This window comes from Saimiri boliviensis, chromosome 1, assembly GCF_048565385.1.
Source record: "Saimiri boliviensis isolate mSaiBol1 chromosome 1, mSaiBol1.pri, whole genome shotgun sequence".
In the NCBI taxonomy this organism is placed as follows: Eukaryota; Metazoa; Chordata; class Mammalia; order Primates; family Cebidae; genus Saimiri; species Saimiri boliviensis.
Genome location: NC_133449.1, coordinates 232599455 through 232616504, shown reverse-complemented (window position 1 = coordinate 232616504; position 17050 = coordinate 232599455). Strand labels below are relative to the sequence as shown.

The 17050-nt window shown below is 39.5% G+C and overlaps 1 protein-coding gene across 1 annotated transcript in view; it reads left to right on the top strand.

Moving 5' to 3' along the window:
• The window catches only part of IQGAP2 (IQ motif containing GTPase activating protein 2), a 310698-nt gene that overhangs the window by 217500 nt on the left and 76148 nt on the right, over positions 1-17050 (top strand). The window contains exons 14-16 of the mRNA XM_039477508.2: positions 3030-3120; positions 7923-8090; positions 14880-15022. Coding sequence (XP_039333442.2) covers positions 3030-3120; positions 7923-8090; positions 14880-15022 — 402 coding nt within the window. The remainder of the gene's footprint in view (positions 1-3029; positions 3121-7922; positions 8091-14879; positions 15023-17050) is intronic.

Sequence of the window (17050 nt, the reverse complement as noted above, 5' to 3'; positions counted from 1 at the left end):
GAAGTCTAACAGCCCAATAGCCTGCTCCTTGCAAAATGCAGCAAGAATTAGAAAATACAAATTTCACATGAGACCTAAAGGCTAGGTAGGGATAAGCTAGGAAGAAATTGATCTGTGGAAACCTCTCACATCTTGATTAAATTACATCAAATTAGGATTTTTAGGGTCCAAGGTCAGTGTTTAATACTGGAACTAAATAATTTATGGTCATACAAACTGAGATAGAATGCTATTATATTGCAGAAATAAAAACTATAAAATATTGACAAAGGGTTTTTTTTGTTGTTGTTTAATTAGAGCTTTTCTGGGAGTTATCTAAATTCAGGAATTTATGACTTGATTTGCACATGGTGGCTGTCCCGTAAACATACTACTATTTTCAGTGTTCTGATGAACTATTGAAAAAGCAGACTTGGCCAGGCGTGGTGGCTCACTCCTGTAATCCCAGCACTTAGGGAGGCTGAGGGGGGAGGATCACTTGAGGAAAGGAGTTTGAGACCAGACTGACCAACATGATGAAACCCAATCTCTACTAAAAATACAAAAATTAGCCAAGCATGGTGGCAGGTACCTGTAATCCCAGCTACTTGGGAGGCTGAGGCAGGATAATTGCTTGAACCCAGGAGGCAGAGGTTGCAGTGATCCAGCCTAGGTGACAGAGCAAGGCTCCATCTCAAAAATAAAATAAATAAGAGAAAGCAGACTTCACATTGATAGGATTCAGTTTTTACTCTTGGTTTTACATTTAACTCTAGCAGCCTTTAGTTTAATGTGTCATAATTTAAACAGTTGACTTAAATTTATTTGATTTGTAACTTCTCTCTTCAGTTTGGCTTATAAGACTAATACTTTAAGCTTTGAAGTAAGATTGTTACTGCCTTCTCATCTGGGTAAAAATTTGTGTGGTGCATCTTCTACAGTGATAGGTTATAAAGGAAGGTAAATACCCTTCAAAAGAACTGAGACACATAAATGAACACATAGAGCTTAGTTTTTAGGCTATGCCTGGGGAATGTTGGGTTTTCTTAGATGTTGTGAATAGAGAAAAATTAGTTCCTACTTCCCTCTCTTTTTGCCTCCTCTAGTCTTCCCCTTTCCATCCTGCTTCCTGTTTGAGCCTCCCCCATTCGTTCTTGAAAATAATGGAAAATCTTGCTGATGCTTCCCTTGTAGTCTGCCACATAGCCAGAGGTGATGGCGGAAGCAGGCGCCAAGCCTTCCCCAGAGGCCTTCTTTAGCCCAGATGTTGCAGGATGAAATTACAGATATTTTATCTCATTTTCAGAGCCCTTTCCCATGCATTATCTCACATTAGCCTCTGAGGAAAATAGTGTTAAAAGCCTGCCAGAGGAACCAGTGACCATTCCTCCCCTTCCTGCCCCCATCCATCTTAAATCCTAAGTGACGAAGTCGGTGCCGAATCCATCACCTTTCGTTCATCACAGTTGACTTAGGGTTTAGAACACAACGCTTATTCCTACACATAGGTAAAATGTTCCCATTTGTTAAACGTCACGCCTTTCCTGAAAATATCTCTGCTGATAAAAATTTACTTGCGATCTCAGACAGGATTTTATAAAACACAGTTTTTACCTGGAAGTCCCACTTAGTGTCTGCCAGGGCTGCATTTGTAGCAGGACCATCAGAATCAACCCAAAGTTAAATAGGAATATTTACCTATAATGGGAATCATGCAACACATTTTCATTGCTGCTATTGCTTCCTTTCTAAAGCTATATTTCACTACTTAGTCTTTGCTCCCCCTGCAACTCAACACCTTTACCATAGGTTAACCCTTTCCTGCCTATTTCTAGATCATGTGTCTGCAGCATATATTGCCTTGATCACATTGTATTATAATTATTTTTCTTTCTTTCTTTCTTTCTTTCCTTCTTTCTTTCTTTCTTTTTTTAATGTGAGGCAGAGTCTCACTCTGTCACCCAGACTGGAGTTTAGTGGCCTGACCTCGGCTCACTGCAACCTCCACCTCCCAGGTTCAAGCAATTCTGCCATCTTCCAAGTAGGTAGAACTACAGGCATGCACCACTATGCTTGGCTAAATTTTGTATTTTTAGTAAAGATGGGGTTTCACCATGTTGGCCAAGCTGGTCTCAAACTCCTGACCTCAAGTGATCCTCCCCCCTCAGCCTCCCAAAGTGCTGAGATTACAGGCAGGAGACATGGTGCCCAGCTATATGTCTTGACATATCTGTCTCTTACACTACATTGTTAGCTCCTTAAGGACAATCACCATGTTGTTGTTTCTTTTTCATTTTTGTCTCTCTGGTAAATATTGACAATCCCTGTGTTTCTCTCAAATTAGAAATATCCCATGGTAACCTGGGGCACCTTGACATAAAGTTTGGGAACCACATTAATTGAGTGATTGAGGGAGAGAGTATTTGACTAGGGTAGCCCAGGAAGACTTTTTGGAGTAGGTAGCATTTGAGTTGAGACCTGAATGGTAAGAAAAAGCCAGCAGCCACACAGTGAGGATAGAGTATTGTGGTCTGAAGGAGACTCCTGTGAAGCTCTAGAACAGGAACAGGGAGGTATAGGGGTGTGAGGTGCAGCCAGAGAGGCAGTAGGCAGGGCCATGCAGATAGAACCCCACTGTCCCTGAGCAGGCAGTTTGTGTTTCCTTCTAACAGCTGGGGAAGCCTTTGGGGAGGGTTTAAGCAGAGGATGGTGCACTGAATATCTATTTTAAAGAGATCCTCTGGGCTCTCTGTAGAGGGCCACAGTGGTGAGGGCAAGCTTTGATGTAGCAGAACCCACTAGGGGGCCAGAGCAGCTGTCCAGATGGGAGAGGATGGAGGGCCGGACTAAAGAGTGGCAGGGAAGAAGGGAGAAGTGGTCAGGTTTCGGGTCAGCTTCATCAGGAGTGTGTACAGTATATGGCAGAGCTGGGTGGTTGCTGATTGAGAATTTGTGGGAATTATGATTAAATGGCTCCTCAAAAGCAGTTACTAATTCTGTTTCCTCATTATTCACTGTTGTTTATTTTTATTCTGTGGCATTGTTCCCAGGACTCTGAGAGTGTTTCCAAAGTGCTTTGGCTGGATGAGATACAGCAAGCCGTGGACGAGGCCAATGTGGATGAGGACAGAGCGAAGCAATGTAAGCCCTCGCCTTCTTTGCTTTTGAAACTTGCCTTTTTGGATTTGGTGATGTGCCTGAAGTCATGCGATCTATAATTTCTGGAAGATTTGGATTCCTACCAAGTTTTAGTTCTTGGACACGTAATTATACAAAAATTAGTTGGTTTCCCTATGGTCAGTGATTACGCTCTGTCTCCAACAAAATTTATCAATGTTGCTGAACAAAATCCAGAAGGTAAAAGATAGTTTTTAAGCTCTCAAATTTTATAATTGAATTGGATCCTTTTGTCCTCTGGATTCTTAGAGAACTAGACCATTTCTACTTAATACCTTTTTTCTCCTTCCCATGCCCCTTATTGTTACCAGCATTTTCCATAGAAACAGAACCAACAGGAGACCTCTGGAGTGGCCAGCTGATCATGGGGCGACTAGCAATGAAACAGACTGGCAGTCTACTCAATTCTTACTTAATCTGTACAACTGGAAGAGTTCTGGGTCAAGCAAACGGAAGACTACCTTGAGCCATAAAACTAGTCACAGACCCTCAATCATTTCCCAGAATGAGGCCAGTTTACAAACCCAGAACCCCTCAAATGAAGGGAAGGCCAGGTGCCTTGAGGAGGAACTCAGCCACACTACCAAAAATTTATGCTGTTGGTCTTTCTTCCAGCCTTCCCCAAAGGGACATATGGCCTTTTACCAGGGTGACTGTACTTAAGAGAAAGGACATCATCAGACTTTTGGAAATTAGTGGACACTGGCTCTGAATGGACGCTAATTCCAGGAGACCCAAAACATCACTGTGGTCCACCAGTCAATGTAGGGGTTATGGACATCAGGTGATCAACAGAATATTAGCTCAGATCCATCTCATAGGAGGTCACCAAACCCCTTCTGTGTTACTTCCCCAGTTCTGGGGTACATAATTGGAATAGGCATAATCAGCAACTGGCAGGATCTCCACATTGGTTCAAATGATAAAATTGCTTAACCCTCTGTTTTTGAGGAGGAGTAATATGAAAATTCACATGATAGTCTGAAATAGCTTCTAAATTGATACACTAACATCATCCTATATGAATTAAAATACGATTCCTAAAATTATAATTCATTAACCTGCCAACTCATGGCATAATTAGAATCTATTCTGTTGTATCAGGTCACAGACGGTTCTTAAGATAATTTTGTCCTGCTCCACAGGTGGGCTTTTTAACCTTGGAAGTGTCTGTGAGAAACATCTGGGCTTTATTTCCTTCGCTTAGAAAAATATGTGTATTTTTCTAACCTGAGCTTTTATTCCCTACGGAACTTTGACGTCTTTCCTTTCTAGCATGCCTTAAGAAGAAAATAATAAAGCGGAGGGGTGTAATAAGAGATTTCAACTTAAATATAAAACTGAAGGAAGCCATAGTCCTAAGAGACACTTTTGAGAAATTAGATTGTAATTTAGGCATTCAAATGGCCTAAAATGGTTATGATTTATCTCTTAGAAATCAAACCAATTTAGAAGGTTTTTGTTTCTTGTATTCATTGTTGTTCTTACATTTAATCTGCAAATGTTGATTCTGTTTTTCACATTGAGATTGATGGTTCGATTGACTATAAAAGTAAGAGGTTTCCTCAATTGTATGATTTTGTACTCTGTACTTACACATCTAAAAATCCTGTCATTTCCCTCTGTCCCGTCCCTCAGAAGAGCTAATATACTTTATTTTACTATATATAACAACAAAAAAGATTTTCCAAAGTTAAAACTACCTATGAGAAATTTCCAATTTTCAACAAGAATTTAACCTTTTAAAACGTTCTTCACTCTTTGCATGAAAACTTGAAACAGAATGTGGTCATGCACTATAAGCATCAAACACGCTCTCAGATAATGTGATAAAAGAAAATGTGTTGGCCCATTTATGTTACCACCAGCAAGATTTTAAAGGGCAGAGTAACTCAAGCCTCTTTCATTTTGGCCCAGTGTTGACATTCACTGGAGTATCTTGCTTGCTTAAAGTAGATTTGCCTCTACTTTTGATTCCTTAGGGCAGTCTTTCTCTACCTTTTTCTCATTATGGCACCCTAAGGAATCTTTTTAGACAATTTTTTCTCTAATCCTTACCATGAAATTTTAATGCCACAGATGTATTGTATACCTGTTTACATGCCGTATGTAGATCTGTACTTTATACATAAAGAGGTTTTTTTCACTCCCTCCCCACAGGAACCCATTTTTGCCTCATTGGGGGTTATATCAATCACCTCCACTGTGAATGTGTGCCTTAAGAGAACCTGCTAGTATATGGCTCAAGATGTAAAGCAAATGTTTTTTGGAACTCTTAGGAGATTTATGGGAGGTTTCTTAATTTGTTCCTTAGCAGAAACATACCTGACTTTCTGAGGTGAAAGTCATCTATCTGATACCTTTAACTATCTGGAACTTAGCCACAAACCACAGATTAAGAAAAAAGCAATCAAAATAGATATCTCAACACAAGCATTGAAGTTAATCCATTTTATTCACTGACGACCCCTCCGATAGACACTTTGAGCCTGTTAATTTTTTGCTTAAGCAGAACTCCATTATCTTTGGTAGTTTCTTTTCCTGGTTGTTTCTAACTCAGAGCACATCAGAAGCCACAAATCACAAGGCAGTAAAGTGCTTAAACTGCCATAGACAGGCACGCTGATGTCAGTAAAAAGTGACAGCTGACTGTGACGGAAGAAGGAAAAACTAAGAAGCATAGGAGTTAGAGGCCAGTTCGTGTAGGAGCCAATAAGCTCAAACACTTCCACAGTCCTTGAAAATAGCACTCACTGTATTACAGCACAGCACAATTTTAATGACACAAAGGACTCTTCTGGAAGCTCTCAGCAGACATTAAGCACCTACTTTATACCAGAGACTTTGGATAAAATAAGGAGCGATAGTGACTGTCCTGTTAGGATTTTCTCTAAGGCATGTTTTAGAATTTCATTGAAAATGGTTCTGTGAAGATGAGAGTTGGTCCATAAAGGAATTAGCTTTAGTTATCTGGAAATTGACCTGTGAACCAGCTCATCAATACTCAGTGATAATATATGCAAGAAATGTGTGCCTTTTGTCATATCATCTTTCAAGGACAATTGCATTTTATTGGGTTAGATGACGCTATCACATGTAGTTCTTGTGAGTATTTTTGTCATTTTTTGTTCCCTGGGCTTCTCTCAGACCACAGACTTCTCAATTGCCAGTACTCTATTTTCTCTCTCCTACAAAGCTTTCCTGGAGAAGAGGAAAGGGCGATGTCCACCCATTTCCCATTAGCCTCTGTAAGCATAAGAACATACTGCCATAGGCTTTGTTCAGCAACCACGGGAGTTTGCTAGAGAAGTTCTCCCTTAGTCTCTATGTGCTCCTCCAGATTTTCTTTAACCTTCGTGGTGCTGGGCACATGTGAACATAATTTGATGACAACAAATTGTAATTTAACACTCGTAGAGTTTGATGTACCTTTAAGAAAAAAAAGAAAAAGTATCCATGTCTCCCTTCTCTTTTCATCACAGTGTTTTTCATGTAGTAAGTATTTTAACTTGGCTTCTTTCATTTTTCTGGTTCTACTTTTCTAACTCAGTGCATTTACTGGTTGTGAAAACTCTAGTCCTATTGACAGGACATTCTTACCTGAAATTAAAGTGGGAAATAATTCACCAAGTTAACTTTCCTTAGACTACCAAGAGTTTCATATGGTTTTGTTAATGAGGAGAGGTGGAAATTTGCAATGGGATGAAATACTTGTTAGGTCTAAATTGGTTCGAGAATTAAGTTTTAGGACTCCGTTCCACCTATCCACCAGCTCTGCCTTTCTAAAACACTTGTTTAGGTTGTTTATGACAATTTTGCTAAATGTATTAGCACTATACAAGAGAACACCGGGATTTCCATAACTTAAAAAGCATTTCACGGCAAGAGTTGAGGGTCTCAGACACCGTTTCTCATTTTCATCACATAGACAGAACAGCCGTGCTGCAAAGATGGTCAACGTACCTGAAACCTAAAGAACCTTCTGTAAGAAGTGTGGCAAGCATTGGCCTCACAAAGTGACACCATATTAAGAAGGGCAAGGATTCCTTGCCTGCCCAGGGAAAGGGGTGGTATGATCAGAGCCAGAGTGGCTATGGTGGGAAGACAAAGCCAATTTTTCAGAAGAAGGCTAAGACCACAAAGAAGATTGTGCTAAGGCTGGAATGTGTTGAGCCTAACTGCAGATCCAAAGGGATGCTGGCCATTAAGAGATGCAAGCATTTTGGACTGGGAGGAGATAAGAAGAGAAAGGGCCAAGTAATCCAGTTCTAAACTTTGGAATATTTTTAACTTCGAAGAGAAAATGTTGAAGCTATAGAAAAATTACCTGTAGGAAAATAAATACCGTGATATTCTTATGCAAAAAAAAAGAAGTTTTGCTTATCCTAAAGTAAACAAATGTGTTTGTAAAACTAGTTCTTAAATATGTGTTAATGGCCTAGGTTAGAACTATGTATCTACTGGGGTGTGTATTCACCCCATTTCATAGACTACTACAGCAAACTAGGGCCTCTATGCCACATATGAGTAACCAGAAAAGACTGTTGTTTTTAATAAACCGTGCTCCTGTGTTACCTAATTCTTCTATGGACTAAACTGGTAGGTGAATTTGTGATTGTCTTGGACATATGTGGTACATATTCTCAAAGGGTGAAAACCTTTAATACTAATGCATTCCTAAGAAGTTGAATTATGTATTTGCATGCCTTGAAGTAAGTGGAAGATAACCATTAACAAGAAACTTTTTTTTTTTTTCAATTACAAAGGGGTTACTCTGGTAGTTGATGTTAATCAGTGTTTGGAAAGAAAAAAATCAAGTGATATTTTGTCTACACTGAAGTCTTCCACTTGCAATGCAAATGACATAATCCCAGAATGTGCTGATAGATACTATGATGCCCTTGTGAAGGCAAAAGAGCTCAAATCTGAAACAGGTAAGTTTGTTTGTTATTTAGCACAATCTAAGTATTTTTAAAAATTCTCTGTTATTGTATTTTCTTAATTTTAAGACCAGTATTGCTTTCTTTTTTAATACCTTAGGATTTTTTTTATTATACTTTAAGTTCTGGGGTACATGTACAGAATGTGCAGGTTTGTTACATACGTATACACGTGCCATGATGGTTGGCTACTTCTGTCCCCGCTTCATCTACATTAGATATTTCTCCTAATGCTATCCCTCCCCAATCTCCCTATCCCCTGCTATCCCTCCCCTAGCCTTCCACCCCCTGACAGGCCCCAGTGTGTGATATTTCCTGCCCTATGCCCGTGTGTTCTAATTGTTGAACACCCACTAATGAGTGAGAACATGCAGTGTTTGGTTTTCTGTTCTTGTGTCAGTTTGCTGAGAATGCTGGTTTCCAGCTTCATCCAAGTCCCTGCAAAAGACATGAACTCATCCTTTTCTATGGCTGCATAGTGTTCCATGGTGTATATGTGCCACATTTTCTTTATCCAGTCTGTCATTGATGAGCATTTGGGTTGGTTCGGAGTCTTTACTATTGTAAACAGTGCCGCAATAAACATATGTGTGCATGTGTCTTTACAATAGAATGATTTATAATCCTTTAGGTATATACCCAGTAATGGGATTGCTGTGTCAAATGGTATTTCTATTTCTAGATCCTTGAGGAATCGCCACACTGTCTTCCACAATTTATACTCCCACCAGTGTAAAAGCATTCCCATTTCTCCACATTCTTTTCAGCATTTGTTGTCTCCAGATTTTTAATGATAGCCATTCTAACTGGTGTGAGATGGTATCTCAATGTGGTTTTGATTTGCATCTTTCAAAACCAGTGATTATGAGCTTTTTTAAATGTTTCTTGGCTGCATAAATGCCTTCTTTTGAGAAGTGGTCTGTTCATATCCTTTGCCCACTTTTTAATGAGTTTGTTGTTTTTTTTTCATGTAAATTTGTTTAAGTTCTTTGTAGATTCTGGATATTAAACCTTTGTCAGATGGGTAAATTGCAAAATTTTTTTCCCATTCTGTTGGTTGCCAGTTTACTCTAATGTTAGTTTCTTTTGCTGTGCAGAAGCTCTTAAGTTTAATTAGATCCCATTTGTCTATTTTGGCCTTTGTTGCCATTGCTTTTGGTGTTTTCATCATGAAGTCCTTTCCTATACCTATGTCCCGAATGGTATTGCCTAGGTTTCCTTCTAGAGTTTTAATGGTGCGAGGTCTTATGTTTAGATTTTTAATCCATTTGGAATTAATTTTTGTTTAAGGTGTAAGGAAGGGATCCAGTTTCAGCTTTCTGCATACAGGTAGGCAGTTTTCCCAACACCATTTATCAAATATGGAATCCATCCCCCATTGCTTGTTTTTGTCAGGTTTGTCAAAGATCAGATGATTGTAGATGTGTAACATTATTTCTGAGGCCTCTGTTCTGTTCCATTGGTCTATATCTCTGTTTTGGTACCAGTACCATGCTGTTTTGATCATGGCAGCCTCGTAGCATAGTTTGAAGTCAGGTAGTGTGATGCCTCCAGCTTTGTTTGTTGTTGTTGTTGTTGTTGTTGTTGTTGTTGTTGTTGTTTTATTGCTTAAGATTGTCTTGGCTATGTGGGCTCTTTTTTGGTTGCATATGAGGTTTAAGGTGGTTTTTTCCCAATTGTGTGAAGAAAGTCAATGGTAGCTTAATGGGGATAGCATTTAATTTATAAATTACTTTGGGCAGTATGGCCATTTTCATGATACTGATTCTTCCTAACCATCAGCATGGAATGTTATTCCATCTGTTTGTGTCCTCTTTTATTTCCTTGAGCAGTGGTTTGTAGTTCTCCTTAAAGAGGTCCTTCATGTATCTTGTTAGTTGTATTCCTATGTATTTTATTCTCTTTGTAGCAATTGTGAATGGGAATTCACTCATGATTTGGCTCTGTGTCTGTTATTGGTGTATACGAATGATTATGATTTATGCACATTGATTTTGTATCCTGATACTTTGCTGAAGTTGCTTATCATCTTGAGACTTTGGGCTAGACAATAGAGTCTTCTAAATATACAATCATATCATCTGCAAATACAGACAATTTGACTTCCTCTTTTCCTAACTGAGTACCCTTTATTTCTTTTTCTTGCCTGATTGCCCTGACCAGAATTTCTAATACTACGTGAATAGGAGTGGTGAGAGAGGGCACCCTTGGCTTGTGTCAGTTTTCAGAGGGAATGCTTCCAGTTTTTGCCCATTCGGTATGATACTGGTTGTGGGTTTGTCATAAATAGCTCTTATTATTTTGAGATATATTCCATCAATACATAGTTTATTGAGAGTTTTTAGCATAAAGGGCTGTTGAATTTTTTATAAAGCCTTCTCTGCATCTATTGAGAAAATCGGGTGGTTTTTGTCTTTGATTCTGTTTATATGAAGGATTACGTTTATAGATTTGCATATGTTGAACCAGCCTTGCTTCCCAGGAATGAAGCTGACTTGATCATGATGGATAAGCTTTTTGATGTGCTGTTGGATTCAGTTTGCCAGTATTTTATTGAGGATTTTCAAATCAATGTTCATCAAGGACATTGGCCTGAAATTTTCTTTTTTAGTTGTATTTCTGTCAGCTTTTGGTATCACAGTGATGTTGGTCTCATAAAATGAGTTAGGAAGGATTCCCTCTTTTTGTACTGTTTGGAATAGTTTCAGAAGAAATGGTACCAGCTCCTCTTTGGTACCTCTGGTAGAATTTGGCTGTGAACCCATCTGGTCATGGACTTTTTTTGGTTGGTAGGCTATTAATTGCTGCCTCAATTTCAGACCTTGTTATTGGTCTATTCAGGAATTCAACTTCTTCCTGGTTTAGTCTTGGGAGGGTGTAAGTGTCCAGGAATATATCCATTTCTTCTAGATTTACTGGTTTATGTGCATAGAGGTGTTGGTAGTAATCTCTGATGGTAGTTTGTATTTCTGTGGGATTGGTGGTGATATCCCCTTTATCATTTTTTATTGCATCTATTCAATTCTTCTCTCTTTTCTTTTTTATTAGTCTGGCCAGCAGTCTGTTTTGTTGATCTTTTCAAAAAAACAGCTCCTGGATTTACTGATTTTTTTTGAAGGATTTTTTGTGTCTCTATCTCCTTCTGTTCTGTTCTAATCTTAATTATTTCTTGCCGCCTTCTAGCTTTTGAATTTGTTTATCTTGCTCCTCTAGATCTTTTAATTGTGATGATAAGGTATCGATTTTAGACCTTTCCTCACTTCTCTTGTGGGCATTTAGTGCTATAAATTTCCCACATTAATTTATGTATGGTCTATTGGCTGCTTTCCTGCTGCAGTGGTAGTGCTGACTGGTTGTTTCAGAGACCCATAGCCTGCAAAACTGAAAATATTGGCTTTCTCTCTTTTTTTGGTGGGGGGTGTTTTGTTTTGTTTTTTTAAATGAAATCTTGCTCTGTCACCCAGGCTGGAGTGCAGCGGGGCAATCTCAGCTCACTGCAACCTCTGCCTCCTGGGTTCCAGCAATTCTCCTGCCTCAGCCTCCTGAGTTGCTGGGATTACAGGCACATGCCACTGTGCCTGGATCATTTTTGTATTTTTTGTAGAGACAGGGTTTCACCATGTTGGCCTCGAACTCTGACCTCAAGTGATCCACCTGCCTCAGCCTCCCAAAGTGCTGGGATTACAGGTGTGAGCCAATGCACCAGGCCCCTACTCTCTGACTCTACAGAAAATGTTTGCCAACCCTCATTTTAGAAAGAAGAGCTTTCCAAGCAATTAAAGACTGATTTTCACCTCCAGATAGAGCTATGAGCATTGTTTTCAGGCATGCATATGATGATTTATTCTTATCTCTCTCCCCTCTGGGGAGAGAAATGTCTATCTTTTCCCAAATTGAAACATTCACCATTTGGTGAATGGATTGCTCAGCCTTATAAGTCAGTTTAACGTTTCTGTATATTAGTGTATAATTTTGTCTGGAAGGCATCTAAAAAGTATGCCTTCCTTTAAAATGTTCATGACCTCTTAACTAACTGTAATCAGTCTTTTTTCTAAGTAGCACACCAACTATATTTCTTAGGAAAACTATTTGGAGCCCGTGCTGGAAAGCAGCTCTCCTCAGTCTTTGACCTAACTGTACATTCAAACTAGATGTGAAAAAGATAGGAATTCTTCTTTCCTGTTACCTGTTGACCTCCCAACCCAAGTAAAGCCTCTAATGCCATTCAGGTCTCTTCATCAGGAATTACTGTAATGTCCCCTGCCTCATCCTTCATTGGGAGAGAATCAGATAATTGTATTAATGAGCTATCCTCATTTCAAATTCATCCTGGAAAAAACTTAGTTTATCTCCTCTCTCTAAAACTTGCCTACTTCTTTTCCCATGTGCCATATTTGGGTGAGAGCTAAAAACAGAAAAATATAAGAAGTTCTAACATAGACTAAGCTAAGTCAGCTACTGTCAAGTGAGCATTAGACTCATTGGCTTCACAGGTAAATCACAGTTCAAGTGAATTGACCATTGATAATTGGCTTTTAACCAACTAAAAAATTTTTTACTTCTCAGTTCAAGTGATGGGAGAAACATTTTCGCCAGCTTTGCTTCCCTTCTTTTCTTCCCACTGAGAGAGTTGCCTTAAGAATGGTGATTATTCTTCTGAAAACATTTATGAATCTGACAACTATTGGTAATTGAAAATAACATAGTTGGCTGTGCATAGTGGTTCATTCCTATAATCCCAGCACTTTGGGAGACTGAGGCAAGCGGATTGCTTGAGCCCAGGAGTTTGAGACCAGCCTGGACAACATGGCAAAACCCATCTCTACAAAAAATTCACCAGGTGTTGCATGTTCCTGTGGTCCCAGCTATTCTGGAGGCTTATCTGAGCCTGGAGTTCAGGCTGCAGTGAGCCTTGTCATGCCACTATTCTCCAGGCTGAGTGACAGAGGGAGAACCTATCTCGAAGGCAGGAAAAGAAAGAAGGGAGCAGCAGGGGGAAGGGAGGGAAGGGAAGGAAGAAAGAATAACAATTACTTGTAAACATCCTAACTTGACCGTACAATGTATTTTCTGGTAGACCAATGTTTCTGAGCAGATGAACAGGGTGTCTGACTGCTCATTGAAAAGAAAGACATCTTTCTTCCTGGGTATTGACAAACAGAAAGAACAAGTGAGGGGCATTTAAAACCAAATGAAGAATCAACACATATTAAAGAGCCTTAGTCCAGGCGTGGTGGCTCACACCTGTAATCCCAGCACTTTGGAATGCAGAGGCGGGCAGATTACCTGAGGTGTGGAGTTCAAGACCTGCCTGACCAACACGAAGAAACCCCATCGCTACTAAAAACATGAAATTAGCCAGGCATTATGGCACACGCCTATAGTCCCAGCTACTTTGGAAGCTGAGGCAGGAGAATTGCTTGAACCCACTAGGTGGAGGTTACAGTGAGCCAAGATTGTGCCATTGCACTCCAGCCTGGGCAACAAGAGTCAAACTCTGTCTCAAAAAAAAGGGGGGGGTGGGGGGAAGAGCCTTAAGTTACCCCTATTTAGTTATTTCAGTGCACTTCAATATTCTGTGAAGAAATTCACTTGAACTTTGATTTACCTGTAAAGGCAATGAGTCAAGGCTCACTTGGTACAGTTGACTTAGCTTAGTCTAAGTTAGAACTTCTTATGTTTTTCTGCTGTGGTTAGCTCTCAGTCCTGGGACCAGAATCATTCAACAAAATAAATAGATGTCTAATGAAGTGTAGCCCATGGATTCATGAGGAGGAGACATTCCTGATCAACTTAAGTCATGATTACCATAGGTTTATCTACTATCCCTCCCCCAAAATTAGTTATTTCAAAAAAAACTTTTTCTCATTTTCTGTGGTTGTGTAGCACAAAATGAGTCAGGGGAACAGGAATTTTCTTTCTCCCTGCTTCAGTTGACCTTTGTGTTATGCATATGCCATTTTGTACTTTGAATAACGCTGTTTCCAAAGGTTCTACTTTGGTTTAATGCAGATCATTGGCCCTCCTTAAATAAGGGCCACAGTCCACCGTCCTTGTGCATCTCTTTATTGGAGAAGTTGTAGGGAAACGTTGCAAGCAAAGAGGATCTTGCCGATTGGCCTCCCTTGTCTACATGTGTTGTTGTTTGCATCTACCTGGGACTTACAATTATTGTTTGCTTTTCTGTCTCTTTGGCTATTTTTGGCCAAACTTTTATATATATATGGAGTCTAGCTCTGTTGCCAAGCTGAGAGAGCAACAGTGATATCTCGGCTCACTGCAATCTCCGCCTCCCAGGTTCAAGTGATTCCCCTGCCTCAGTTTCCTGTGTAGCTAGGACTACAGGTGTGTGCCACCATGCCTGGCTAATTTTTTTGTATTTTGCTGTTTGATAAAGACAGGGTTTCACCATGTTGGCCAGGATGGTCTCAATCTCCTGACCTCATGATCCGCCTGTCTCAGCCTCCCAAAGTGCTGGGATTACAGGCATGAGCCACCATGCCCGGCCCAGCTAAACATGTTTTTATCATCCTCAGGAAAGATTTGAGTTCTAGAGCTAGCCTTAGACATTTGTGTCTCTTCCTTTTCTTTGGCTTAGCAGGGATCTGCCATTAAATATGTTAAATTCATTCCATGTTAGTGGGTCATTTCTGATGCCGTTGACTTAGACTGTCTAAATGTTTGGTGAAAAACAGATTCAATTACTTTACATATTGAAGAAACTACCCTGATATTTAAGGGTTCACTGTCTCTCTGTAGAATTTAACAAACTTTTTTCTTTAGTGTCTAGTGAAGGTTCATGGCTCAAACTCAACCTGCACGAAAAATATGACTACTATTACAACACGGATTCAAAAGAGAGTTCCTGGGTCACACCTGGATCATGCTTGTATAAAGAATCATGGCTCATGGGACAAGAAATTGAGGTAGGAAGTTGCTGTTTGGTGGATAATTGTACTGTATAAAGTTAAATGTGACTGGCTTTCTATTTCTGTATCATGGAAGTGCTGAGAGGAGCTAACTGACTTATCTGAAGCCTGAATATGTGATAAAGTCTTCATGAACTACAGTTGAATGTGGCTGCATTGTTACTAATTTGCAGATTTTTTTCCACATGGGCTTGACAAAACCAAATACAGCAGGGAGAAGAAATATTTTACTATTTATTTGGGATGGTACATTATCCCAATAAATCAATCTTGATTTTCCTTGACTTAATTAAGCTCAATTAATGATCATTTATTGGTTGTCAATATTTAAAAGGTATTTCTTTCCCCCCCATCTCAGCCTGCAACTCAACCTTGTACCTTTCAAACCAAAATGTCATTTTTTTCTATAAAGTGCTGGAGAGGGCATCTCTGCCACACATGGCCTCAGCCATCTCCAGGACGGCTTCAGAAGCAAAGAACAGAGTTGGGCAAAGAGCAGGATGGTAAACATTAAATGTTTACTTCTTCTGAGATGGTCATCTTAGCATGTTTTCATTGCTTAACATTCTAGAGCTCTGGATGTACCCTTGTCCAAATGTAAGTGCAAACAACACAGTCGAGTGTATCTTATACTTGGCTTTCGATTAACTGACGTAAAAGTTATCCATGTGTCCATGTATTGTACTAACCAAGAGCTAAACATGATACATCAAATTGAAATTTGTATTTAACTACTAAACGTCCCTTTTAACTAATCCTTGACTCATATTTGAAAGCTTTCTGCTACCAGATTTTTCTTATTGAAAGCAATTTATCCCTCCTCTCATCTCTTTTAACCAAACTATATAAATAGTACCTATCTGAGCTTCTCGTTAGGAGTAAAGAAACAGTGCCTTAGTGAGCATCATTATTGTCTATTAGGACATTTGTTATTTTCTGTTTTTTCTCGTTTGGGGGAATATTTGTTATTTTAAATACAGAAAGAAGAAACCCATATAGAAAAATCTACCTTAGGTGAAACCCCATCTCTATGAAAAATACAAAAATTAGCTGGATGTGGTGGCCGGGACCTGTAATCCTAGCTACTTGGGAGGCTGAGGCAGGAGAATTGCCTGAACCCAGGAGGCAGAGGTTGCAGTGAGCCAAGATCGTGCCATTGCACTCCAGCCTGGGTGACAAGAACTAGACTCTGTCTCAGAAAAAAACAAACAAACAAACAAACAAAAACTCAGAAAAGTCTGCGATAGAATAATCTCAGATGCTTTCTCTCATTATTAACAAAACTGGCTGGAGTCTCTGGGGTCCTCCTGATCTCCCCATGTGCCTTGTCCATTATTCCCTTCCAAATATTCAGCAGTTTTTATATGTACAGGAGCCCAAGGCCGAAGTATTTACAAAAAAAGATAAGAGTAAAGCTGTGAGAAAAAGTACAGCCAAAAGAACTCTTTTTTGTTTCAGTTCTAGGTCACCGAATTTCATTCATTTTTTAGTTGCCCCTCCCCACATAGAGGAGTGAGAGGAGCACTTTGACAATAGGTTATCTGTATGATCATGGCTTTGTTAGATCTGAATATTTTCTTCCAATATGGAAATAAGGAACTAAATGCTCTGTGGGGATTCCTGAAACAAAAGACTTAGCTATAAACAAGTAGCGAGGTAGATCTTGCTGAATGGCCTTCTTTCTTCTTGCTTTGTCTGAGGCTAGTGGAAGGCCCTGAAGAAACAGGAGGAAATAAAGTCAGAGGAATGTGAAATTGGAATCAACCCTTGTAGAAAGGTGTCTGAAACAAGTTATGGCAGAAAGTAGCCTTTCTGACTGATGTGCCTACAAATACCCAAAGAATGTATGAAACTGCTCATATAAGGTCTTCTGAAACCATTAGCATAGCCAGGTACCCCTCCTTTGTATACAGTTTCACTTTCCAATGTACTTTCGCATCACTTTGATCCCTAAATTATCCTCTAAGTAGAGACAAAGCAAATATTCACATCTTCTATTTTTCTAAGTGAGGAAACTGAGGCACA